The sequence below is a fragment of the Diadema setosum genome, chromosome 21 (genome assembly GCF_964275005.1).
Source record: "Diadema setosum chromosome 21, eeDiaSeto1, whole genome shotgun sequence".
Lineage (NCBI taxonomy): Eukaryota > Metazoa > Echinodermata > Echinoidea > Diadematoida > Diadematidae > Diadema > Diadema setosum.
The window spans coordinates 9,374,715-9,401,745 of record NC_092705.1 but is presented as its reverse complement, the minus strand read 5'-3'; the positions used below and the strand labels follow the sequence as shown (position 1 = coordinate 9,401,745).

The following is a 27,031-nucleotide window of genomic DNA, read 5'->3' as shown; positions in this document are numbered from 1 at the left end:
GGCCGAGCCCAGCAGTGTAAACGGACAAAATTACGGGGCTCGGCCGCGCAATTGAGGCTGGGCTTGGCCGCGGCTCGGCCCAGCCCCGCACTGTAAACGGGGTCTTTGGGGTTATCCGCCCGAGCGACAAGCAAGTGTGCCCGCTACAATCGATTCTCGTAGTTTCTGCGAACAGTCGGTTCCATTGATACCGTCTGTGTACCAGGCGCTCGTTACTGCTTTCCTACATCTCTCTCCCTTCCCTCATACCTCCCCAACCCTCCCAGCCTGTTCCACTGATGTGCAGTGCACTCCAGTATGCAAGACAGTCAGACACAAGTGTTAAACGTCCTAAGAACAAACACGGTAGTATGTATACTACATTGTATCACTATGTCTACCGAAATACGGCATGTATCAGGCACATCACAGAGCCACACGCTCTCACAAACAAACGCCATCGCCATGCACCGATTACAGATAACTCTCCACACACTGACCATACTTAGCTCATTGATACATGAAGAAATAGGCTAGTAAGAATGAAAAGTAGGATTAATTGTGATTACCTTGCTGTTAAGCTGTTCTGCCTTAATCGCAGAATCATCTGCAAATAACTCTGATAACTCTGGTATATTATGGGCTCTCTGGTATAACTCTGTCTCTCTGGAATCTCATCTAAAACTGAAGTGTATGAGCCCGGTTCATACCCATCGCATAGTCCCTGCCTCTGTGCTTTGCCCATGGTCAGGGAGGTATAGGCCCCACAGAGATGAGGCTGGCACTTTCACATAACGTTCTTTGTTTTAAACTGCTGCCCTATGTTTACAGAACAGCGATAAGAACCCAACCTGCCAGGGAGAGTACCAGGCAGAAGAGAGAGGGGGAAAGAGATGATGTGTTAAGAGATAGAAGGTGGCTGTGCTGGGGGAGAGAAAGGGAAAGAGTGTCCCTACCAGTTGTTAAAGATAACATTTCTGTTATACACTATTCGACGCCTGTTGCGCGAGGCTAAAAAAGAAAGCAAACCGTTGGTCATTCAAAAAACATTTACCTAATTATGTATTCCGACCAGAATTACGCCAGATGTCATTGTTTTTTTCTCCCTAGAAAAGGATTATTATGCAAGATTAGGTATTTGGCTTACTACAGATGAAAAATCAGAAAAGTGTCACAGTTCAAATTTTCCTACAATATCGATTTGGTGTATTCATCACCAAAATTTTCTCCATGCCTTTTACACTACGAGCATCGCGTTGAATGATGGGTATTGTCATTATAATATTCATGATAGCAGAATTCAGCGCTTTTCGACAGGCGCAGTTTTCTGCGCCTGGGCCTGACTGAATGATGGACTAATCAACTTTCACAAGACACGTAGTGAAGAAGGAAAAGCAAAAATACATACAATGACCTTTCTTTCTTCATCATCTTTGAGTGCCTGAGGTCGTGTCGCGTGGTCACCTGGATGTACAAAATATGCTATAAAGGCCTACACTTTCATTTGAAGAACAAGTTTGTACAATGTATAAAACGTTGTGTTGTAGTTGCTAATTCAAAAATTCACTTCTTTCTGGCCGTATATAGAGCTTTTTTACTTTTTTACTCCTACACTACCTATGTCTTCCTGCCTGACAATTTTTGAATTCCTCCGCCGAGTTAGCTATAACCAACAAATTTGCGATGTTGAGACGGTAGCTCTTTGTCACTGATATTTTTTCATCTTTTTTTACAAATGAAGACAGATAAAGACAAAGAGGTGGAATACGATTAACTGAGTTTAGAAAACATCAATACAAACTGACAGCTGCTCAAGGGGATAATGGTGGGGATACTATCCAGTGGAAATGCCAAATAATGGATGATTGAACCAACAAAATAATGTTTGATGCAAAGTGATTGAATTCCCGTTTAGCCACTAGTGTAAGATCATTCTTTGCGTGTATGTATAAGTGAAAGCTGAATGTACCCATGCACTTTCCGGGGCAAGATCCGCAGTTCTTATGCCTTTAAAACGTTATACTGCAAGTGAGTTGGATCTTCAGAATTTCCCACTTGGGCAAACATACACAAATTTGCTGGACGGAGTGTATAAAAACCAATCAGTAGGAACGGATGACACATTTCTTGACCCCATTGCCTACCACACCTCATGAGCAAGACATTATCTTCCATTACAGTTATCTTTGTTATCTATTTATCTGTTTTATTATCTGCTCCTTATAAAGGGTAGCCTCTTCAGTAAATAAAAATTCTTTATAAAAGATCCCTGTATTACATAAAGCATTTAAATACAGTTAACAATTTACGACAATTTTTGTACAGTGAAATATTTTAATCCATAACAATGAAATACAAAAGTATATATGTGACCCTGCATCACAGAACAAACAAAAAGTCGCCAGACATTAAATTTTAGTTAAGAGCATATTCTGAAAGAGCAGACTTTAAGCTTTAAAATGACGTATAACTCAAATCAAATGGACTCTCCTAACCTATCTAAAAGTGTGAACTGAGAAAAGAGGCTCTGAAGTACAGTGCCTATTCAAGCGCTTAATCTTTACCAAGCCGTGCTGGCTGTGCGATGCATGGGACAAGAAACAGGATGTTAACCACTGGAGTAACAACAATGAAGGGATTATCAGATTAAATTGAAATTGAGCATGCCTTATAAACACATTCTGTCCATACTTAATGCCAACTTTCAAAGCAGTAGCATCATCCTGTCAAAAGTTATGAGAGTTGAAAGTGAAGAGCGTGTGCAAGGTCTTTGAGAAATGAAAAGGGGACTCCATAGACACACCTAATCACATTATTCTACCAAAAAATGTTCAAGAGAAACTGCTTAAAAACACACTTTCCTGCCCGTTTTATGATCCCAAATTTTAGCATAATGTAGTAGAAGACTTGCCCTTTCAGAAAATATGAAAAAGTCAAGATCGGCTGGGTTGACCCATTTCACCTATGTTCAGTCCTCACACAAAATCATTGTGTGCGACTTTTTGTTCGTTTTGTGATGCACGGTCACATATAAGAATAGTTTAGAATAGAAGTGAAAAATATAGATTTAAAAGTGGCACTGAAAATAAAGCGATAAAAAAATGTAAAAGTAAGAATAGATTAAAATGGTGGAACGAATGTAGACTCGAATGTAAGAATATAGAAATATTTTTCTGCAACCCGTTTCCTTTTCATTTGTGTTGTTTTCTTTTACTGTAGGTCCCAGAACCACATTTCAGTGTTTTAGTCTAGAATCACTTATTGATTTTTTTTTGTTTTTAATCATTCATTTCCAGTACTTGGTAAGGTAGAATGAAAACTTCTCTTTCATTCGAGCTAGCCCTATTATATATTTGCTATGTTTGTTCCAATTGCAAGATGACAGATTGAAACCTCTAAACTGGTTAATTCATTCATGTTTCGTCCTTAAATTGGCCACATATTTTAGAAGACTGAACTTGATGTGTTTGATTAAACTGAAAATTGTTTACTTTCTGTTTCTCTGAAGATTTAGTAGCTTCAACGAATAGACCGATTCTGTAATGTATTCAGATTTCATGCATGCTTTGTTCACAGATTCGAAGTTGCCCTTAAGAACCACAAAGCTTGCCGGAGGCTTGCCCTATTTAGCAACAACTTACTGAATTCCTGCCTAAATGGGAGGTAGAATGTGAAGGAAGTTTTTTGACACTAGACTGCAGGAAAAGAAAACATATCCTTATATAGTGACACATTATATATAACAGAAACGGTCTCGTCCATGAAATCTTTCTCCGTCGCAGGAGGATGTGTGATGGAATTTCAGAGTTGCCAATTTGATGAGCATAAGATTATAACTTTTGCAGTGAAATTACCCCCAGGAGTTAATGGATTAACTGCAAAAATTGTGGATCATAAACAGCGTGAACAAGTTAATTATCGTTGTGTACGATGAATATGATTTGAATCTACTGGTATTTGAGTCCAGAGAAAACTGAAGAAATCATAGTGTAGTGACAAAATTATTGTATTTGTTTGTTTGTTTTCCGTCAACATGTACACAAATAATTTCATATGTTCATCCCCTCGTGTGGAAAATATAATTTTGTCATGAATTTGCTTGAAGGGCAGTTCTTTGTTCCAATAGAATTATCAGACATTTTGATAGAATAATGTTAACTGCAGCTCAGTCAAAGTATGAAGGGAAGTCCAACAAATAGTAAATCAGTTCAATTCAATTCAAACTTTATTTTCACTATTTTCAACAGAATGAAAAAAAAATATAAATGAGATGTAATGCATTTATGGAATGATACACATGGAGCAAAGAATAACATGCTCATGTTTCACTGTAGTTGTTACAAGATGAGGCATACTCTATATACAAACTATTTACACATCCTGTGACAAAAAGTAAGAATATTTATAAATCTTCTTTAAATCGTAGGGAGTCATCTGTACAACACCCTATCACGGTTAGTGAAGCATGCAGGGCGGGGTCCGCTTTTGTTGACTGTATTAATTGATTCGATATAATACATTATACATAATTCTTAGTAAAGATTCATTGATTAAATATGTATTTTGAAATGGAATAAACGAGATACGGCAACGTATCCCCATTCGTTCCCACATCAGGGGTTGAGCCATGGATAGCCATTGGGCGAAATGAGTCCTATGTTGTGTTTTCATACTATGATGAAAACAGTAATGGGGCGTCGACGGGTGAGTTCTGGTCCAGTGGGTATCCTTAACACCCCCTTTGTCACCGATCCACCTACGTCATTTGCACACAAAAAAGTCATGCTAAGTATGATGTCTGTAGTTTTCATAATTCACCCGTACTCCCATAGATATTCCAGTGAATTAAAAGTCCTAACGAGATACAGTGGACTCCCGTTATAACGAAATCCTCGGAACCGGCAGTTTTCTTTCGTTGTATCGAAATTTCGTTATAACCGAACAGATGAACAATAGAAACACATAGAGGGGATAATGTAGCGGCCTGAAATTTTACTTCGTTAATGTAACCGGAAATCCGTTATAACCGCATTCGCTATAACGGGAGTGCACTGTAATTAAAAAGAAAATAACCACAGGGAGAAAGTTACTGTGAATGACAGAGATGAAACAAAACCAACAAACCAATCCGAATGAGGGAAAAAATCTGTCACATGACTGACATTATGCCATGTAACATTGTCTCTTGTCGTGATCATGAAGAAGCACTGTCGTGGTCGTGCGACTATGTGACATTACTTTCAATCACTTTCGTCATCATTTTGTGTAAAAAAAAAAAAGAGTCAGATGTGCCCTCTTCATACTCAATAGACTCGGAAAATTCTGTTTATCATTTATTTTTTTTTTAAATTATTCATTTATTTATTATTTATTTGTTATTATTATTATTTGGGGTTTTTTTTTTTGACAGCACCGAAAACACAAGAAGCTTTTCTTTTTTCATGCAGGCCAAAGAAACATTGGTTCCTTTCAGTACATGTACAAGTGCACGCCAAAAATGGCACGAATACCCTATTAGAATCTGCCAAAAGGACAACATAATACTCATCTATAACTATTAAAAAAAAAAATCTCCTTTAGGCAAAATCTTCAACGTTGTCCTCATCCATAGACCTATGGAAATCTATTTAAATCATTTTTGCAGGTGGACAGGTTTTCCGTACATCACGTCCCTTTCCTTTAATTTTCCTTCATTAATGAACTTCCTATAATAGCAGGTAATGACTCTTATTAAAAGGACAAGTCCACCTTCACAGATGTGTGGATTGCCGTGAATGGAGCAATAATTATTAGTCGAATATATCAGTGGAGGTTTTGGGAAAATCGGGCAATCAAATTCAAATGAAGGTACCCTCAGACACACTACAGAGTATACCAAACTGTGATATCATAGCTTTTCATCGCCATGGAAACTGGTTTCAAACAACCTCACCTGGCCCGAGTGTTTATGCGCGCACCTGGTTCGTCTTAAAGCTATAACAACAGACTGTGACATCATCATTTTGGTACACTGTTGGTTTAGATACTAGTTTTTACTTTTCCCACTTCGGCGAATTCTGCCTATAGTAAAATCTGGAATCGTAAGACTTGTAGCAACCCTATTTCCCCTTTAGAAATGAGAATCGATTAAGACACACTGCTAGGGCCATTCTCAGGCATCATGTGCACACACTTAACATGTACTCTAACAGGATAGATGAAATGAGTTTGTTTGTTTTTGTAATTAATTATTTATTAATTATTTTTTTAACATGTCGATGGTAACAACCATCATTTCTCGCATGTGTTCCATGAATTATCAAGAAAAGATGAATTCACCTTTTTTTCACTTGTGGACTGTTTTCTCCTGTGTTGGTTGACAGATCAGTTTGAGTACCAATGATTTCTTTTAAAACATTTTAACTAGAAACCAAATGATTGCTGTTGAGGAGAAAAACTCAAATTATACAGAGAAAGAAAACTCATGCTGCAAGCATAAAAACAAACGAAATAAAAGCACAAAAAATAATTACGTGTATATCAAATAATGTTATCACGTGCAATGCAAAATTCACCTGAATTTGAACCAGATATGTTCTAATTGTTTGGGGGTAGATTGTTTTTGCATGTCATTATGAAAATGAAAACGAACATTTTGTTCAGTTCAAATTAAAATTTGCCTCATCTTCAAGATTTTTATTCATTTTTTTAAAGGAGTCGTAGCTGTCAGGAAAAGACAAGAACTCCTGTTTTTTTTTTTTTCTTCTAGTGTAGCTCACATGACAACGTCAGTTCAGTTATTGAAAGGCGTTTTTAGCCCTGTACATAAGCAGGTTGGCTTACACCCGTTTTGCACTGACTAGAAACTGTTTGAGCGTAGGGGAGAATCATTTAGTCAGAGACCTGGCAGTAAAAATGCAAACTCTTTGTTTTGTTTTGCATGTTAGTTTGTTTGTTGTTTTTCATAAAAGCACAGGACAATCACAAGTTGATATGACTTCTCGTCCAGCATGCAAAAATTAACGATATTTCAGTGGAAATATCTTGTTTGATTCATTGATTCATCCGATCATCTTTTCGACCCACTTAACGCATGTGGAGTGAAGTAAGTGGGACTTCCATCACTGATTAATTTTCAGCGATCATTCTGTCACATCTGTCATTTCATCATCTGGAATAAATTCGTCTCCGCTATCATGTGCATCTTTTCAGGTTGTTGTTCATTCATCGCAACAGATTTTTGGACATCCCCACCGTTGTACAATACCATTCATCATCATCATCCCCCACCTTATTTCCATGATTTTCCAGGCAAGACCGCCAGACGAGTGTCATGTGCAATGGATACTAATGAGTTGTGTTCTCTGAAGTTTTGGATTAGCATGAACATCAACGTTTTCTCATTCGTGTATTCTTTGTTTACTTTGTACATCACAACATCCAAATAGTTCATGACTACTTGTCATGAATCCATGGTCAAATGTTAGCTATAAGTTGCACTCAATGAGCACATTGCATCTTGGATGTGTAAAGTGCGTTTTGAGAGAGAATGTTACGTCACCTCCGAACAAGAGCTAACAAATCGATTTTAATCATGCAATTCATTTTTTGGAAGTTTATTTCTACACGAATACATCACGTACAGCATGCACATACAAGAAACAAGTCCACCGAAAATGCATATCTGTGACACTTATACACGGGCAGGAATGTTAAAGTTAGAACACACTCAAAACAAGTTCTGTCCTAATGCAAGCAAAGAGTGACTCAGTAATGTGACTTATGGCAAATTCCAAACCGTCCAATAATTATTGTTTAATTCCAGCGAGAGATAGGAAAAGAGAGTGATGGAGCCCGCGCACACGGCACAGTGGTATTAGGTGCGGCAAAACAAATGGTATCATGTTTAAATATGGTGAGTTCGATGTGCCGATCTTGCGTTATCTGCCCAGCCACGGCTATATATATCATTTCATTTCATTTCATTTCATTTATTTGATTCTTTCTTTTTTCTTTCAGCAAAACATAACACAAAATGAATCAGAAGTTATAACATAGGCATGTATTCGACTTTACATGATAGATAATGGTTAACAAATTAAAAGATATATACATCCATACCGACAAAATACAAAGTCATGTTTGGAGAAAGGAAAAAAAAAAAGAATTGAGAGGTCCACTGAAAAGCATGCTTGTAAATTGTGAAGCACTCAAAGGATTCTTGTGAACATATTTGTTTACAAAGACAGGACAGAACGAGACAGGACAGAACAAGTCAGGAGAAACACAACGACATGACATGACTTGACAGAAGGGTATACCATTTAAAGGAATAAAGCACAACAGAATAATGGAAAAAAAGGAAAGAAAGAAAGAAAGGAAAAGAAAGGAAAAGCCCACACGCTGAACATCGGGATAGGAAGAGGGAATTGAGGCGCTTCGGAGCTCAAGCAGCTGAGCAAAGTTTGTACAAATCAGATGATGTAAAAATAATCATTGCACAATGATGAATTGAAAGATTGACGATGAACCCTATAGGTTGTAGAGACTAGCTAGTTAATGAATAGTATTTGTCTAAGTATGAGTTTAACAAAAAAAAAGTGTTAACTTGCGCTTAAACGAATTCAAAGATAGAGAATTTTTTTATATATATATCAGAGCTTAAAAAATTCCAGAATCTAGGGCCGGTGTATATAAATGTATTTTGAGCCAATAAAGTTCTCAGAAGGGGTAAATGAAACTCATTAGATTGCCTAGTGGGATAATCATGAAAACATTGATTTCGTGGAAACATTGAATTAAAGATGCTTGGAAGTGCATTTGTGTTATAATTAAACATAATCTGACCCAGTTGAAAGAAAAACAAATCTTTAATTTTTAAAATCTTATACTTAACATATAATGGATCTGTATGGGAACGAGATGAAACGCCACAAATAATACGAAGTGCTCTTTTTTTTTTTTGGGTAAAAACAATAGTTTATCTAATAAAGTTTGATTGGCACTATCCCATGCTAAGATACCATAGTTGAGATAAGGTAATATTAATGAAAAATACAACGTCAACAAAGAAGACAATTGGATATGAGATTTAAGTCTATTAATAATACTGTCGGTATACCAATTACGCGAAATTATTGTACTAATATTAATAATATGAGGCTTCCACGAAAGTTTATCGTCCACTGTGATACCGAGAAATTTTATGCGAGATACACGTTACACGATACACGGGATGAAAGTAAAGAAATGGGTCTATAATTACTCACATCACATCAGTTCAGTTTTAGAAGGGCGTTTTTAGCACTGTACATAAAAGTAGGTGGACTTACACCCATTTTGCACTGACGAGAAACTGTTTAAGTGTAGAGGAAAATCATTTAGTCAGAAACCTCGCTGTAAAAAAAAATGCTAACTCTTTGTTTTGTTTTGCATGTTTGTATCTTGGAGGTGTAATGTGCATTTTGAGAAGGAATGTTACGTCACATCCAAACAAGAGCTAACAAATGGATTTTCATCATACAATTCATTTTTGGAAGTTTATTTCTACACTAATACATCACGTACAGCATGCACATCATACAAGAAACTGGTCCAACCGAAAATGCATGCCTGTGACTGTTATACGGGCAGGAATATAAAGTTAGAACACACTCAAAAAAAGTTCTGTCCTAATGCGAGCAAAGAGTGACTCAATAATGTGACTTTTGGCAAATTCCAAACCCTCCAATTGTTTAATTCCAGCGAGAGATAGGAAAAGAAAGTGCTGGATCTCGCGCAAACGCCACAGTGGTATTACGTGCGGCAAAACAAATGGTATCGTGTTTAAATACGGTGAGTTCGATATACCGATCTTGCGTTATCTGCTCAGCCACGGCTATATATATCCTCACCACAAGGCACCAAAATATATATATATACACCCTTTATTACGGCAAAGACAAAAGCTTCCGCTTCGTATATGTACATACACGCGAATGTGCAATGCAAATTTCTCAACGAGCCGTGACACGTATAGGCCTACGTGAAAAGTGAACTGGAGAGTACCAATTTATTATTCCAATGTCTTCGCTTTGTAGAAGAAAAGAGGCGTACACTATTATACACGCTAAACAGTGGCCAGAAAAAAGGACAAAAGCCTTTGGTGATGTTCGCAATCAGTTCTCGCGAGTCACTTAACACTGCGAGCCACTTATATTATTGCAATATGTTTTTACTCTTGTTAACGTGCGATATCTAAACAGGAGCAAATTGGCGAAAACGTATAAACGAACACTTGCGCATGCTCGCAATGTGACGAGAGTCATATGACCATGAAAATGTAGCTTTTACTATCTTGCAATGAGATCTGGTCTTTGCAGTGGCAAAGTCTGGCAAGAAACTTATAATGGATTTCAGTTGTTGTTGTCTTTAAAGGGTCATTTCAATGATGGGGTTTGGTATTTTCCTTTAGTATGTCCACGAAGAGTATAGGGGTTTAGCAACAATAAACTTCCCACAAGGATCAAGGATGCGAGGCTAAATTTAAGGTTTCACTGCCAGTATGAATGCCTGTATGCTTTCACCCGCATTCATTTTGATTTGATCTGCACGACAGCATTCGGTGTCAGAGATCAAGAGGTCATAATAATCTGATAACCTTTTGACTGTAATAACTGACATTTACTTGTTGGGGGGAGATGATGTTCGATCTTTTCAAAGCAAGGCAAGACAAACTTTGTCCTCGTTTGCCGAGCCTGTGGAGTGGGGACTTCAAGCCGTTCAAAACGTTGCTGCAGCTTGTAAGCAATCAATCGCTTCCCTTGATGTGAATACAGAAAATGTATTTGTTTGCAGGACTCGAGTATCATCACAAGCATCATCACATTATTTAGCACTCATCCGTCATCTAACGTCCATCATACCCCTGTTGTTTGTTCGCACTTTTAAACACATTTGTCATCATTTCGCCACCCCATCACACAAATACACAAATCACACCACAAACTCGTGAAATTCATTTATTTCAGGGCATTATGGAAACCCATACAAAGCAAAACAAAAAGTTTCTCACCTTCGATTCTCATTGTACTTTGCTGTTGTTGGTTTTAGCTGTTCTATAAGATCATAATTATTAATTTCAATTAAGTGTGTTTCATGAATGGTAAATTCTCGAATAACTAATGGAGTTTATGCGTTTGCATAATCCAGTGTATTCAAAAGGAAATATCTGGCATTTAAGACATATCGTTATATTGAGTGCTATTTTTTGAATATGCTGTATCTGTTTGACTGCCAAACTATGAATGTTTATGCATTTAAGGTTGTACACTACAAAACTTTTGAGTCTTTGATGCGATTTCTCGCCACATGACCCTGTTGCATTAAATGCAAGTACATGTAGTAAGCGGGAAAACTGTGGCGGCAATAAAGACCTTCCCGACATTCAGGATTTGTGACAGTTGTTGTGTCACTTGCAGTAAGGTACAACGAATTAAGAATAAATGATTGGTTTGACAGGTCTCGAGTCGAACTGTGGTGTGTGACCAGAACTAACTTTCTAGCTTTTACCGTGCTCATTTCACAAACGCTTTCATGCACCTTGGCCTCATTCAATACTAACACCATTTGCTGCCATGGATGTCTCACAGCTGTTCACACTAGTCCTGCATGGTTTCACCAACTAAAATCAACTTGAATGTGCTTTGGTCCCACAAGTAGGAAAGCAGTGAAGAGCCACGAAAGCACAAAACACAATCGCTATTCACATATTATTATTGAAGAAACCTGACTTACTGAATGTCAGAGAAAAGAATAAACAAAGAATTGTTTTCCTTTTTTTGTAACCATAGTTATTGTATATGTAAAGGCTACCATGAAGCCTTCACTGTGCACTTTTGTGGTGTTTTTGCGTTTGCTCTTACAAGCCTTTGTCACACCACTCTTGGTGCACATCTCATAATGTCATCAGAACAAAATCCTCGTGTGAAAAAAAGGCATTCATGTACTATGTTCAAACCCAGTCTGTTCTTTCGAGTGGAAAAATCATCATTCTTCCTGTTGGAGTATGCAGAATAGGATTATGGAATTGCATTAACTCTGTTCGCTCCACAAAGTGCACTGACATGCACGTTTAACCTATCAAATAGGAATCGAACAAGAAAGCTACAATTCTGTGTAGAACACAAACAAAAACAAACGTAGCGACTCTCTCGATCTATGTGGGGGATACAATCTAAGTGAAATTTTATGTATCTTAATCTTCTTTGCATCGGCGGTCAGATAGATTTCAAATGTCCGGTACAAAACTGCCATGGTCAAACACATTATACAGAAGTGAAAATACCGTTCTTTAAATTGTCAGAGCTAATACTTTCTGAGCTTTAAATGTCATCGAAGACAATATCAGAGAAAATAAAAATGCCAACAGTTTAAAGTATGACAGGCAGATACTCCAGTAAAATACGGCATTCCAGTTAAAAAAAAAGAATAAATACAAGCAAGCAAGCAAGAAAACAATCAAACAATATTCAGACTTAGAACTTTGCCTAATGTCCTATAGACATTTACCGTTAATATTTTGTCCTTTGACATTATACGTATAACACTGATTGAAAGTGCGCTTCACCTGTTTCGAAGTTGAAAGTCAACAAGCCCAGTGCCAGGTGTAACACTTCACGTGAGAAATGTTACGTATCTTAATCTTCTTTTGCCTCGGCGGTCAGATAGATTTGAAATGTCCGCTACAAAACTGCGATGGTCAAACACATTACAACAGAAGTGAAATTATCGTTCTTTACTATTGTCGGAGCTATTTTCTGAGATATAGATGTCATCGAAGATAATATCAGAGAAGATAAAAATGCCAACAGTTTAAAATATGACAGGTATATACTCCAGGAAAATAAGGCATTCCAGTAAAAAAGAAAAAAGAAAAAAGAAGAAATGCAAGCAAGCAAACAAACAAACGAACGAACAATATTCAGACTTGGAACTTTGCCTACTGTCCTATAGACATTTACCGTTAGTATTTTGTCCTTTGACATCATAATGTATTATAACACTGATTGAAAAGTGCGTTTCACCTGTTTCGAAGTTGAAAGTCAAAAAGCCCAGTGCCAGGTACAACACTTCACGCATTTCACAATGTCACATGTTGCAGCACTTAATTCACCTTTACTTCGCTCTTCCCTTATATCACACAGTTATATATGTATGTATGTATATATAATATATATATATATATATATATATATATATACATATATAAGCAAAAAATTCTACTCCTCGTTCAAGATTTACTCCAGTGACTAGCAATAAAGCAATAATAGGTGCCAACTGATTTCCTGAGATCAACGCTTCATTAACTCTTTATGTGCCATGGGGGAAACCCCCTGTGTGCCACGTTATTCTGAGACACGAAGGTAGTCATGCTTTGAGAAAAAATTCTGTTTTTCCAATTTGTATAACTTCTACAAATTTCTGTTAGGATGGGCATAATCGTAGGCAAAGTTAAAGAGGAATGCCAAGCTTTGTTTCGATTATTGTATGACGAATCTATTTTCAATTTTTCTTTTGAATGACCAGTTGCTACATTACTGTAAAGGCATGACTTTTGCACATAAAACCGTGACAGAAACTTAGAATGTACGAGCAAATCTAGTTGGGAACATCGCTTGATAGTCGATCACCACATAGAATGCAAGCAATGCAAGGAACAAAAGCACGAGCGACGCTTTCATTGTGCCGCTGGATTAGCAGTAATTAGCGTTTCATCGATCGGTCTTGGCGGCTTTGTTTGTTGAGCAGAATATGCGAAGTTGGCACGCCGTCGACTGAGTCGGACGTGGGAACGTGGCACATAAAGAGTTAACGAAACAAGGAATATAGACCTATAGGCCCTATTTGAAGATTTGAAGAAAAAGATGAAGTCATGCCATGATTGATTACAAAATCAATGTATACATAATATGTCTGTGTGAGTGTCTGTGTCTGTAGAAGTAGGAGCTGTTTGGGTATCAAGCTTGTTGGGTATGTATGTTTGTCTGATTATCAATATTGGCCCAGATCATTCTTGTACCACGCAAAACTGCAGTAAGCCATTTGTACGTTGTGAATAAATGAGTTAGTATCCATGAAATGTATTTTTATCACTTTGACACCAAAGGCCAATGAAGAAGTAATGGAAGTTGTCAAATTTACACAACAACGGTTGCATTGTATCCATCTATAACCACAAACTTTGATATGATTTCCAAGGTCCCGATGGTTTGACGATTGATCCAATAAGTCGTCTGCTGTACTGGACGGATGTATCCCGGAACACCGTCACAGCTGCCAGTCTAGACGGGACTGTGATTAAGACTCTCATAGACACAGACCTGGACCAGCCCAGGGGCATAGTCCTGGACCCTGTTGGTGGGTGAGTATAATACGGATAGGCCGTAATCGTGCTACTAACTATACAGTGAAACTTGCGTAATAGCGACCGCTCAAGGAAAGCATTCTTAACTGGTATGTTTATAGACCGGTTGTACCATCAACATTTAACATTTGGCTCTTTTTTTCCCGACGGGATTGCAATATTCAAGCTAATCCTTTTAATAGTAATTCCCTCCATTTCCAAAAGCCTACTTCATTACCAATTGTTTAATACACATTCTCTAGTACAAAGTTAGTCACAAGCAGTATCTCAAATTTATAGGTCTGCTGTTCTCGTATACACATTTTCTCCTCGGGGACTCTGTCATGGCTGCACATAGCAGGTGGCCACTAGCGCTTCGTTATTTGTAGGTTTTGACAAAAATGAAATTGAAAATGTCTCAACATACATTGTATGTTTCAAAAATTAATGAGATTGTAAATTAATGAATAGAGACACGCATATATACGTCTATTGACTCGTGTTTGAATATAAGGAACACAAATACAATATTATTATTCCTTGTTATATTGATTCCACACGCATGCCTCCTAGGTATATGTACTATACAGACTGGGGGAAGGTGCCCAAAATCGAGAAGGCCCACATGGATGGTACTAACCGAGAGATTCTGGTCGACACTGAAGTCACCTGGCCCAATGGCCTGTCTCTGGACCTGACAGGTACGGTCAAACCCCGGCAAACTTCCTTAAACTCTCTGTCTCCTTCTTTCAATATACTGTCTCTTGTGACAATAGCACTGAAAATCATAAAGTCTTTACCGATGTACGTTGTAGATAAATAAACTTTAATTTTGTTGATTTGCACTTTGGTTGCCTATAAAATGCCAATTGTTGCACGCAATGAAGCAATTCGAGTGTCACATTTAAATCTGAAATCTGTCTATAGGGGAAGTCATTATTCAATACATACCATAGCATTGAAGAAATAGATTTAAAAAAAAACGTGGTAGGCCTACTTGAAACTGGAGGAGAAATGTGCGAAAAAATTGTCAAGTGCATGGACTGACCATTAAGTGTCTGGAAGATCTCCTTAAATATCACATTTATTAAATTTCTACCAATATTACGTTTCATTGCGCATAAATTATCCTGTTGTGGAATACAACTGAATTCTGCATGATTTTCCCATGAAGAAGTAACAAAATGTTTTGTGCTACACTGAATCTCGTCACACTGCCATGGTGATGATAGGCCTAATAAAGAAAATATGTTGATAATTCAACATATCTTCATTTTTCTTGCATAATGAAAGATCATGTGGCTCAATTACGTTTTTCAGAAGCCGCTCCCGGGAATATTGTTAACCTTAACATAGCTTATTTTAGTAACAACTTGAAGGAATGTATACTTTTCATTACAAATAAAGCAACTTTGTAGGATTTTTCTTTATATCGTTGTTAGATCAGCTGTGACATTACCAAGAAGAAAAAAAAAATCACTTTTGAAGAGATTGTCTGATTTTCCGCAAACTTCACTTCTATGTTTTACTGAGTCTATAAATTTTTCTGCATTAACTTAATCCACTTACATCTTTTAGGTTTCATTTCCCTTTTAAGCCTCGAATGCTGTTTTACGTGACAATGACAGACTACTTATAGAACTAGTGTCCAATTTTCCTCGAAGGGTAATAAGTTTTGACTTGATTTCTTCAATCAAACTAGCTCTGAATTGAAAATCTGTTAGAAAGGGCGATTTGGAAATCTTTTACGTGATGTATAAATAGGTTTGCAAACTAAGTTATCAGTAACCGGAACTCGGAAAATAGTGTTCATATCAACTAAAACATCGCAGAGGCAATGGCCGTGCCGTTGATATTAATTTTTGCTAAATCATAAATTGAGAATTCTGAAACAGTCCTAAGGGAGATACATATCTTATACTTTACAGGGAATAAACTCTACTGGGGCGACGCTAAAATCGATCGCATCGAACGCATCAACCTGGACGGCAGCGGCCGAGAGATAATTGTCAACCTTGCCCCGCGAGGCCATCCTTACGGCGTTGCAGTCTTGGGCTCTCAGGTCTTCTGGAGCGACTGGAAGAAATACGGCCTGATGCGCGCCGACAAAGATACCGGCGAGAATGCCGAGAGTGTGGGGCCTCAGATCTTCACGCGGATCAGCGAGATTCACATCCACAACTCGACGCAAGAATTGTCAGGTACATGTCAGGGGCCGCGGAACGTTTTTCAGTGTGGGGGGGGGGGGGGGGGCTGCGGGACCGGGGACGGGGGGGGGGGGTGGCAAGGTCAAGACCCCCCCCCCCCCCCCCCCCCCCATCTAAGGGCGGAATCTTTGGGAAATGAAATTCATGAGTGTTGTGATTTTTTTCGATTTTTTTTTTCGATTTTTTTTTTTTTTGACGAACCAAAAAGGTGAGGGGCTGCAGCCCCCCCCCCCCCCGCTTCCGCGGCCCCTGCATGTGTATACGTTTACGATAATGTAGCAGCAAAATAAGTTGTTTGTCATTTTTCTACTGCTGGTATGTTGTTGAGCTGATATTAAAGAACGTACGCACCACAATCAATTTTGCTATAAAAGACGGAGAAATTCAATGTTAAGTGGGTTCTGTTTGGTTTTAGAGCTTGAGCAACCTACCTCCGTGGGGCCGTCGTTGTTGGGCCCCTGGCCTTGTATTGTACCTGTATTGGTGTCTTGCTGTAGTCAACAAGGGATGATATGCATAGTTACGTGACTGTACAGCTTCTGCTGGTCAAACCACGAGGATCGGGTCCTTTTACAAAGGCTGACACGTTAGGCTGTTAGCACTGACAGCCCTGTAGAAGAGGTAGATAGCCGACACCACGCGCACCTGTCGCTGGGTCTTGGTTCAGTATTCTCACTGGTACATGGTGGCTCGACTTGACCAGTCCGCGTGAAGTGCATTGCCATTAATGATTCTGTATGATCACTGCAGCGGGAGTGCTATTAAGTATTGCTGACAAAGGCTAAAATTTGCATCATGACAAACATGCCATGTATGGTTTTTTTTTTTTCCTTATTCCTTCTTTTAAGGTACAAATACCTGCACCACCAACAACGGGGGCTGCAGTCACCTGTGCATCCCTACACCTGTGGGTAGGACGTGTGCCTGCTCTGACGGCATCTCTCTGGATGGGGAAACCAATACCACCTGTCTTGTCTCAAGTGAGTGCGCCCTCAGTTGGCTAAAAACACTGGCTAAAAACAAGTACCGGTAGTACAGACTGTACTCAGTGTTGCCAGATGGTGATTTCGGTAACCAAAAAGGGTGAAATTTGGTGATTTTTTAAGTTGTTTGGTGACAAAATTTTAGCCTGGTAACCAAATTTGGTGATTTTAGGTAATTTTTTGGTGATTTTGAGACCAAAGAAAAATAATCACACTAATTGAAAACAAAAATGCCTTTTGCCCAAAGTTTTCCCCATATTTTCTGTAGAAACATAACATGTGCCCCCTTTTTGTCACTCACCACCACTGACCAGACACAAACACTCATATATCCATACACATATCGTACACATTTTGCATTAAGTGTGTGTGACTACGGCGCGCCGTAAATTGCACCGAGACGCGCGCAGAGTGTTTGATAAAGGTTTATTGACATCATTTTGTCTTGAAATTGAAGCCTTTACCTACGCTTTTCCAAATTTGGTGATTTTGTATGGCTTTTGGTGATTTTTCACGTGCTTTTTGGTGATTTTGCTCTGTTGGGAACTGGCAACGCTGAGTACAGTACTCGGCTTTTGTTATGGCCATGGACGATGTCCGTCTCTGAAGTTCTGTGTTCTCTAAGTGATTAAATTCGTCTCTTCAAGTAAAGTATGTCTTTTTCTCTTTTTACCACACAAACAACTAAGATCTAACGTTAGTTGTAGTGAAGACAGAAGAATTACAAAATCTGCTCAAGAAGTCTCCCAGCAGTAAGTTCACATCTTGCTCTGATAACAGAAATAAGTCTAACCGTTTAATAGCACACGTCTAACTATATACAGCCCATATATAGCCAAGCCGCTGTAAGCACGGCGTCTGGTCGGGCTAGCACGTCGCGTCTAAGAACTGGTTTTGTGTAGGGAAGGAGGTCTTTTCTGTGTAAATCTTAACTAACTTGTGCTGACTGCTTTGCTTTTGGATTGCCACATGCTGTGTACCGGTAATTCTGGAGGCTCTTTTAACGTTACAGGAAAACCTAGATTAGTCCAAAATACTTAAACACATCTGACGATGATGTCAGTTTCCATGAGTGCAATTTGTATTAAACGTGTGTATAATACTTCAGCAGGCTTGGTACATCTACTTCTAACAAACGTTAGACAATACTTGTTAAAAAAAAAAAAAAAAAAAGATAGGTCCAGGGCCTACTACTCCAAAGCATACAATAGGCCTATTTTACTTCTTTTCTGTTAGTGTTAAGTCAGTGCCCTTTTCCACATCCCTCCCTCACAGGCCTGTCACACTTAAAAGGAGAATTTCAATTTTCTAACCGTATAGTCGCCACTTGTGTGCACTTCCGTGTTGGCGAACTAACGATAGGCACTGAATTAGTTCGCCGCCCATATATCCTGCCACATATTATACACACACTTCAATGTAGGATGCATTGTCCGTCACCGCGTTTGAAAACCTGTTAATCTGCCACCTGAAATCCATTCTAAATCAAAAACATCCTCGCATTAAAAATAGTTTTATCACCTGTTACATAATATGGTAAAATTTATTTTGATTACAATTATTTGTGTTTCTACGGAGGAAAAAGGTGAATTACGAATGCATTTTGAGAGTGATGAAAATCCGTCGCCCAAGCTGATCTCCGATCGCGGCGCGCGTTACATGCGATGGGGGGGGGGGGGGGGGTGTTTCACAAAGCTGTTCTTAAAGTTACGAAGGACTTAAGAACGACTGGTGATTAGTTCATGTGCTGATTTATTGAGATTCTGATAAGTATAGCACACAAGAACTGATCACCAGTCATTCTTAAGTCCTTCGTAACTTTAAGAACAGCTTTATGAAACACCCCCCCCCCGGCGACTTTACGGCAGTGGCGACTTAATGGTAGGCCTAATTAGGTGATCCGAGTATCCTCTCGGATCACCTTCTGTTTCTTTAGGTGATCCGAGTATCCTCTCGGATCACCTTCTGTTTCTGTACGGATTCTTTAGGTGATCCGAGTATCCTCTCGGATCACCTTCTGTATCTGTACTGATTCTTTGTTCTTCATATTTTTTTTATTCTTCTTTATTTCTGGGCAAAATTTGTGCAGCGGTTAGCTCAGAAAGTGCATTACCTTTCAATGTCAAACTTATACCATATATGTATGATGTCCCAAAGACGACAGATCAAGTAAAATCATAGTGATCAGTCGACCGTGACGTCACTATGACGTCATTATATGAAAACACATTTTCAATCATATCTCATTAATGGAATAGAATTCTTCAATGAAATTTACGTCACATACATTTCAAGTTATGCGCATTTTACTCATATTCTCAAAATTCATATTTTCATTTAAAACGTGCGCGTACGCGCGCGTTTAAATATTTGTATGCTCAAATCGAGCTCAAATTTTTTTTGCACACGTTTTAGACCATTTGGAGCATTTTTTGAAAAATTGAAAAAATTGGACGGACGCGTACGCGCGCGCACATATTCGCCCACACAGCTCATATGGAATGGAAATTTCCCGTTTTTTTTACACTTATCGGATGCCTAAAATGTCAAGGAATATTTCTACCAAGTTTCAAGTCAATCCAACTCAATATGACGTCATACGGGTCCGTCAAAGTTGAAATTCCGCGCGCGCGTCAATGGCGATATACAGCGCAACGATGCCAAAAAAACGCCAATTTTAAATCCGATTTTACTCGTCAGGATGGACGGTAACCCCCCATGTTCTGTACATATTCTGAAAGCTGATGAGTTGGACATGTTATTTCATGGGTTGGCGATGCTGGCAAAATGATTAAAAGATATCAAATTTCTTAATAAAGTAAAAAAAGTAAATTTTCAAAATGACGTCATCAAATTTCAAGTTTACTCGAGCGTATCTCACTTATCCTTTGCCAATTTACACCCAGATTTCAGTATGTTGTAGCTTATTAAATGATCTTTCATTAATATAATAACAACATTTTGATTGGATGGCGGCATCATCTCGTAAAAATGGATTGAAAGTAATATTGTCAAATTTGACCAGTTTACGTGTTATCTCTATGGGAGAGCAGTTTTTTCTGGCAGTGAAAATTGACATGACTCTCTTTTTCGAGCAGTAGCTCACTTATGCTTCGGTGAATTTCTCCCAGATTTTAGTATGTTGTAGCTGAGACTTTGGGCTATCGTGAATGTGCCCTCCATTTTTTCATACGACGTCGGCATCACGTCAAAAAACTTGGTTGAAAATGGCACGAGGCTTCGATGCAGCGTCATTTTGCTTAATACACAGGGCCTATGGAGAATGAAATAGGTCATTGCGTAGCGCATCCGACTCGTAACCCTAAGGTCCCTGGTTCGAGGCTCACCCCTGCCAATATTTTTTTTTTATTTTTTTAAACACTTTTTTTCTTCTTTTTCTTTAGTTAATCTTAATCTCCCTTTCCTTACTTTATCTTTTTCTGATTTTTTTATGCTTCTCCTTCAAATTTCTATAAAATAACATAATTTTTTCTTTATTTTTCTTTCTTTCTACTACTTTCTGTGCAATAGATGAACAACGACAATGGCTATCAGTCCCATATTTTGCACATGTTTAGTACATGTCACGTACATTATTTCATAAAATAACAACTACTTGATCGGACACCATCTTGGGTATGTAAATTAGGGTCAAAGGTCATAAATGTTTCATCCTGTATCTTGGTGAATACATGTCCTATCTTTCCCATATTTTGCACACGCAAAGACCATGTTACAAGAATCATTTCATAAAATAATCACTTTTTGCTTAGACGCCATCTTGGGTGTGCAAAGTGAGGTCAAAGGTCAAATATACTTCATTCTGTATTTCCGTTAGTGTATACGGAATTCGGTACCAAAGATGGCAGGTCTCACTCCCTTTTCTAAATGAGAATCCAAACATCACACGGCCAATGTCCCGTCAACACAGATGAAACCTGTATGGTCACGAATATTTGGATCAGGACTCAAATCATTGATTTTCAAAGAGATCGGATCACCTAATTTGTCAGTGTTGACAAATTCCGAGTCTAGTTCTTCTTCTTAGGTGATCCGAGTATCCTCTCGGATCACCTTCTGTATCTGTACTGATTCTTTGTTCTTCATATTTTTATTAGGTGATCCGAGTATCCTCTCGGATCACCTTCTGTTTTTGTACGGATTCTTTCTTCTTCTTCTTCTTTTTCTTCTTCTTTCTCCCCAAAAGTTGTGCATCGATTAGCTCAGAAAGTCCTCTTCCTATCAATTTCAAACTTATACCATATATGTATCGTGTCCCAAAGACGACAGCGCAAGTAAAATCATAGTGAAAACACATTTTCATGCATATCTCATTAATAGAATTGAATTCTTCAATGAAATTTACGTGACATATATTTTAAGTCAAGCGGATTCTACTCATATTCTCAGAATTCATATTCATTATAAAACGCGCGCGTACGCGCGCGTTGAAATATTTGTATGCTCAGATCGAGCTCAAATTTTTTTTGCACACGTTTCAGACCATTTAGAGCATTTTTTGAAAAATTGAAAAAAATTTACGGACGCGTACGCGCGCGCGCATATACGCACGCACAGCTCATATGCAATAGAAATTTCCCGTTTTTTCACATTTATCGCCTGCCTGAAATGTCAGGGAATATGTCTACCAAGTTTCAAGTCAATCCGACTCAATATGACGTCATACGGGCCCGTCAAAGTTGAAATTCCGCGCGCGCGTCAATGGCGATATACAGTGCAACAATGCCAAAAAACCGCCAATTTTAAATCCGATTTTACTCGTCAGGATGGACGGTGACCCCCTATTTTCTTTACATATTCTGAAAGCTGATGAGTTGTACATGTCATTTCATGGGTTGGCGATGCTGGAAAAATGATTAAAAGATATCAAATTTCTTAATAAAATAAAAAGAGTAGATTTTCAAAATGACGTCATCAAATTACAAGTTCACTCGAGCGTATCTCACTTATCCTTTGCCAATTTACACCCAGATTTCAGTATGTTGTAGCTTACTAAATACTCTTTCATTAATATTTGAACAACATTTTGATTAGATGACGGCATCATCGTAATATTGGATTGAAAGTAATCTTGTCAAATTTGACCAGTTTACGTGTTATCTCTATGGGAGTGCAGTTTTTCTGGAAATGAAAATTGACATGACTATCTTTTTCGAGCACTAGCTCACTTATGCTTCGGTGAATTTCTCCCAGATTTTAATATGTTGTAGCTGAGACTTTGGGCTATCGTGAATGTGCCCTTCATTTTTTCATACGGTATCGGGATCACGTCCAAAAACTTGGTTGAAATCAAAGCCTATCTTCGATATACTTTCATATTTCTTTCTTTTTCCAACTTTCTTTGCAATAACTCAAGAAAAACATACTGTATCACCACCATATTTTGCACATGTTTAGTTCATGTCACGTACATTATTTCATAAAATAACAACTACTTCATCAGACGCCATCTTGGGTATGTAAATTAGGGTCAAAGGTCATAAATGTTTCATCCTGTATCTTGATGAATACATGCTCTATCTTCCCCATATTTTGCACACGTAAAGACCGTGTTACAAGGATCATTTCACAAAATAACCACTTTTTGTTCAGATGCCATCTTGTCTGTGCAGATCGGGGCCAAAGGTCATATGTACTTCTTTCTTTATCTTCGTTATGACGTGTTATCTCTATGGGAGGGAATTTTTCTAGACGTGAAAATTGACATGATTGTCTTTATTGAGCACTAGCTCACTTACCCTTCGGTGAATTTCTCCAAGATTTTAATATGTTGTAGCTGAGACTTTGCGCTATCGTACGTGTTCCCTTTGTTTTTCATATGGTGTCGGGATCACGTCCAAAAACGTGGTTGAAATTAAAAGTTATCTTCGATGTATTTTCCTATTTCTTTCTTTTTCCAATTTTCTTTGCAATAACTCAAGAAAAATAGCCCCTATCAACCCCATATTTTGCACATGTTTAGTTAATGTTACGTACATTATTTCATAAAATAACTACTTGATCAGACACCATCTTGGGTATGTAAATTAGGGTCAAAGGTCATAAATGTTTCATCCTGTATGTTGGTGAATACATGTCTTATCTTTCCCATATTTTGCACACGCAAAGACCATGTTACAAGAATCATTTCACAAATAATCACTTTTTGCTCAGATGCCATCTTGGGGGTGCAAAGTGGGGTCAAAGGTCAAACATACTTCATTCTGCATCTTTGATAGTGTATACGGAATTCGGTACCCAAGATGGCAGGTCTGACTCCCTTTTCAAAATGAGAATCCAAACATCACACGACCAATGTCCCTAATCTCAGGTGAAAACTCGAATCATTGATTTAAAAAAAAAAATCGGATCACCTAATTTGTCAGTCTTGACAAATTCCGAGTCTAGTTGATATTGACGTTAGATCTAACGTTTAGGCCTTACATTGAAAAATTTGGATCTCAAAAAGCAGATCCAAATATAGGCTAGTCTAAACTAACAAAGCCTGATGTTAAAATAGTAAAAGCACAAACCAGTGTAGGGGATCTCAAACAAATGATAAACAATCTAAACCTAAGAGAGTAAACGTAATTAAGAAAGTTATGACTGTCTCAAGTAATTCATCCTTGTCAATTCAGAAAAAAAAATATGGTTAGCCAAGTTTTATATGTTTAACAAGTTACATTCTATGCCAATACTCCGTGTGAGAAAGCAGTCAGGCAGATGCACTAATTGGCACATTGAAGCACACTCGCAGAGTAAGGCCAATGGTTGCGACTATGGTATAAAGCACAACTTTACTTTACATGAATTTGCTCTATGCACTGACTGCTTCTTGTCTTGAACTAGTACCAACGTGATTGCATCTTGTCTAAAATTTGTGAAGAGATTCTTGGAGAATCAGTTTCTTCCAGGAAACAATGAGATACGTAGGTTCTCAGGGCTGCCAACTCTCACTAATTGAGAGTGAGACACACTCATTTTGGTCCTTTCTCACTCTAAAACTTTATTTTATTTGCATGCACTTCTATTGATCTCACTCATTTTGACTCCTAAATTATAGCATTGGCCTATGGGAGTCTCACTCTCAACTAGTTTCCAATGTTGGCAGCCCTGGGTTCTACACCTAGCACTAGTAGCAGTAGCATTATCGTATTCCTAGTAGGTGTGTCATGCCAAGGCTATGCTTACAATGTAAAGTGCGTTGTAAGTAATGTTACTTGCCTCAATCAGTAATAACACCTGTTAAAACTTAAAAGTAACCAAAACCCAAATATAAATATCGATTGAGTAAAATCAACAGTATTAGCAGAACCATAGAGATATATACTAATGTCTCTATGAGCAGAACACATCAGTTAAAGGGGCATAGTCCCGGTAGTGTAGAGGGCGCTGTTCCATGATACTGCCGATCACCGTTAGCATTGATACGAAGATTACCGAAGTTGAGCTGTCATCAAGAGTAAAGTGCGTAGGTGAAGACAACGAAGGCAATGTTACGTAGCAACACCTACGCGCTTTACTCTTGATGACAGCTTAATTTCGGCAATCTTCGTATCAATGCTAACGCCGGTGATCGGCAGTAGCATCAACAGCGCCATCTACACTACCGGGACTGTGCCCCTTTAAATATTAAAATTGGACAATTGATTAAAAAGTGATGAATTTTTAAAGTTTTGGTGATGTCAACATACTTTCACTTTCAAAGCATGTACTCTGCCATGTCACACTTTTCCCCACTGGGCATATTTTTTTTTCTCCCCGATGCATGCTAAAAAAAAAAAACAAGACACCACCTGCCCGAGCAGTGTCTCGTTCGGCCGATTCTTGGAGGACTGCACGTTTGAGCCGGGGCGGCGTTGCACCTTGGAGTGTGACCCGGGCTACTGGTCAGAGAGCAAAGTCTACGACCTCCTCTGTCTTGCTGATGGACAATGGGAGAATGACATGGATCAGTTTTGCACAGGTGATGATTGTGTGTGTGTGTGTGTGTGTGTGTGTGTGTGTGTGTGTGCAATAAACACTTGTCCCACCCCCACCCTGTCCCCCTCCTGTACCCATAACAAACAGCAAAAACAAAAACAACAAAACAAAACAGGGTCGTCTTCATGTCGTAAAACTGGATTGGTGACTGTAGATTAACTAAACTAAGAGAAGCTGTTTTTCAAATATCTGCAACATAATAATGTGCAAATTTGCTTTCATGAATAGAGTAGACTCAAAGTGAATGGTAAACGTCTCATAAGAATAGAGATAAAAACGCAACTTTATTGAATTAAAACATCTCATGTTTTCACAATACAGATGCCTTAGTGGCACAAATTTGACGAGGTGATCATCCCATCACCTCAGAAGTACAATATGCCAGCTTATGAAGGGAGTCTAATTTTCAGGACTGCAAATGGGACACACAAATTTTAATGTCCCCCTTGTTAGCTTGAAATAAGAGAAAATGTTCTTTGCACCAAATCTTTGTTGAGCCACAAAAAACAAACAAATAAACAAACAAACAAACTGGCAATAATATCTTTGATAAGGAAATACAGTGTAGTAAGAATGTTGTAGTTTCCAATAATTTATTAACCAAAGACATTGATTTTATGATCGTTTTCATTGCAAATTAACAGAAAAGTTTTGAGTAGATGACATCATCACCCAAGCTAATTTACATAATGAGGTTGTGACCAGTACAACTGGTCAATGAAAAACACCAAACCCAAAATTACTGAACTTTCTTATTCTTTGACCTATTTCATCAATTATGAAACTTCTGGCCTTCTAGTTTTCTAGTTTTTCTCTGTTCATGAAAGTTAACCTGAAGATGGTGTGGATTGATATGGCACCTTTTGGTGATAATTATACATTTGCATCATTGCATAATACCGGTACTGGCATACAAGGTAGGATTGGACTAGAATGTTACTTTATAGCCCAGGGAAGACCATTTTGATAATCACATTATTGCTAGACTGTTTCCAACACTGTACATAATCATCCTGTTGCCACATGCCAGTATTTACGCTGGTAATTTATCACTTTTGCATCCTCTCTGGCACAGATTGATATAGTCCTATATGTGCATCTATGTATTTGCTTCTTTTTTTATGATACACAAGAATTGCATAATAATCCCACACAATTGAAAATGCGTAGGATTTTGCATATTCATCCATCATAACAATACACACCCAGCTGTAACTTGAACAATCAACATTTCGAAACCATATCACACCATAGCAATTGTGTGTGTTTTTACTTTTTCCTTTTTCTTTTTACAGTGGTGGAGTGTCCAGAACTCAACATCACAGAGAATGCCTATGTCGTGTCGTGCCCCGTTCCCCCGATCCAAAACTCCACCTGCGTCCACGATTGCGAGGAGGGTTTCACGTGGAGCAGCGGCCTCAGGGAGCTCTCCTGTGAGAAGGACGGAACGTGGTCTGGTCCACAGCTCTACTGCAGAGGTTAAAGTTCACTTCCTGCTTACATTCTTCTTATTATTA

At 38.3% G+C, this 27,031-nt stretch overlaps 1 protein-coding gene across 1 annotated transcript in view; it reads left to right on the top strand.

The window, feature by feature from the left end:
* The window catches only part of LOC140244903 (low-density lipoprotein receptor-related protein 6-like), a 126,201-nt gene that overhangs the window by 31,299 nt on the left and 67,871 nt on the right, over nt 1-27,031 (top strand). The window contains exons 14-19 of the mRNA XM_072324511.1: nt 14,197-14,359; nt 14,915-15,042; nt 16,270-16,542; nt 17,397-17,528; nt 25,321-25,497; nt 26,810-26,992. Of these exons, the coding sequence (XP_072180612.1) occupies nt 14,197-14,359; nt 14,915-15,042; nt 16,270-16,542; nt 17,397-17,528; nt 25,321-25,497; nt 26,810-26,992 (1,056 nt within the window). The remainder of the gene's footprint in view (nt 1-14,196; nt 14,360-14,914; nt 15,043-16,269; nt 16,543-17,396; nt 17,529-25,320; nt 25,498-26,809; nt 26,993-27,031) is intronic.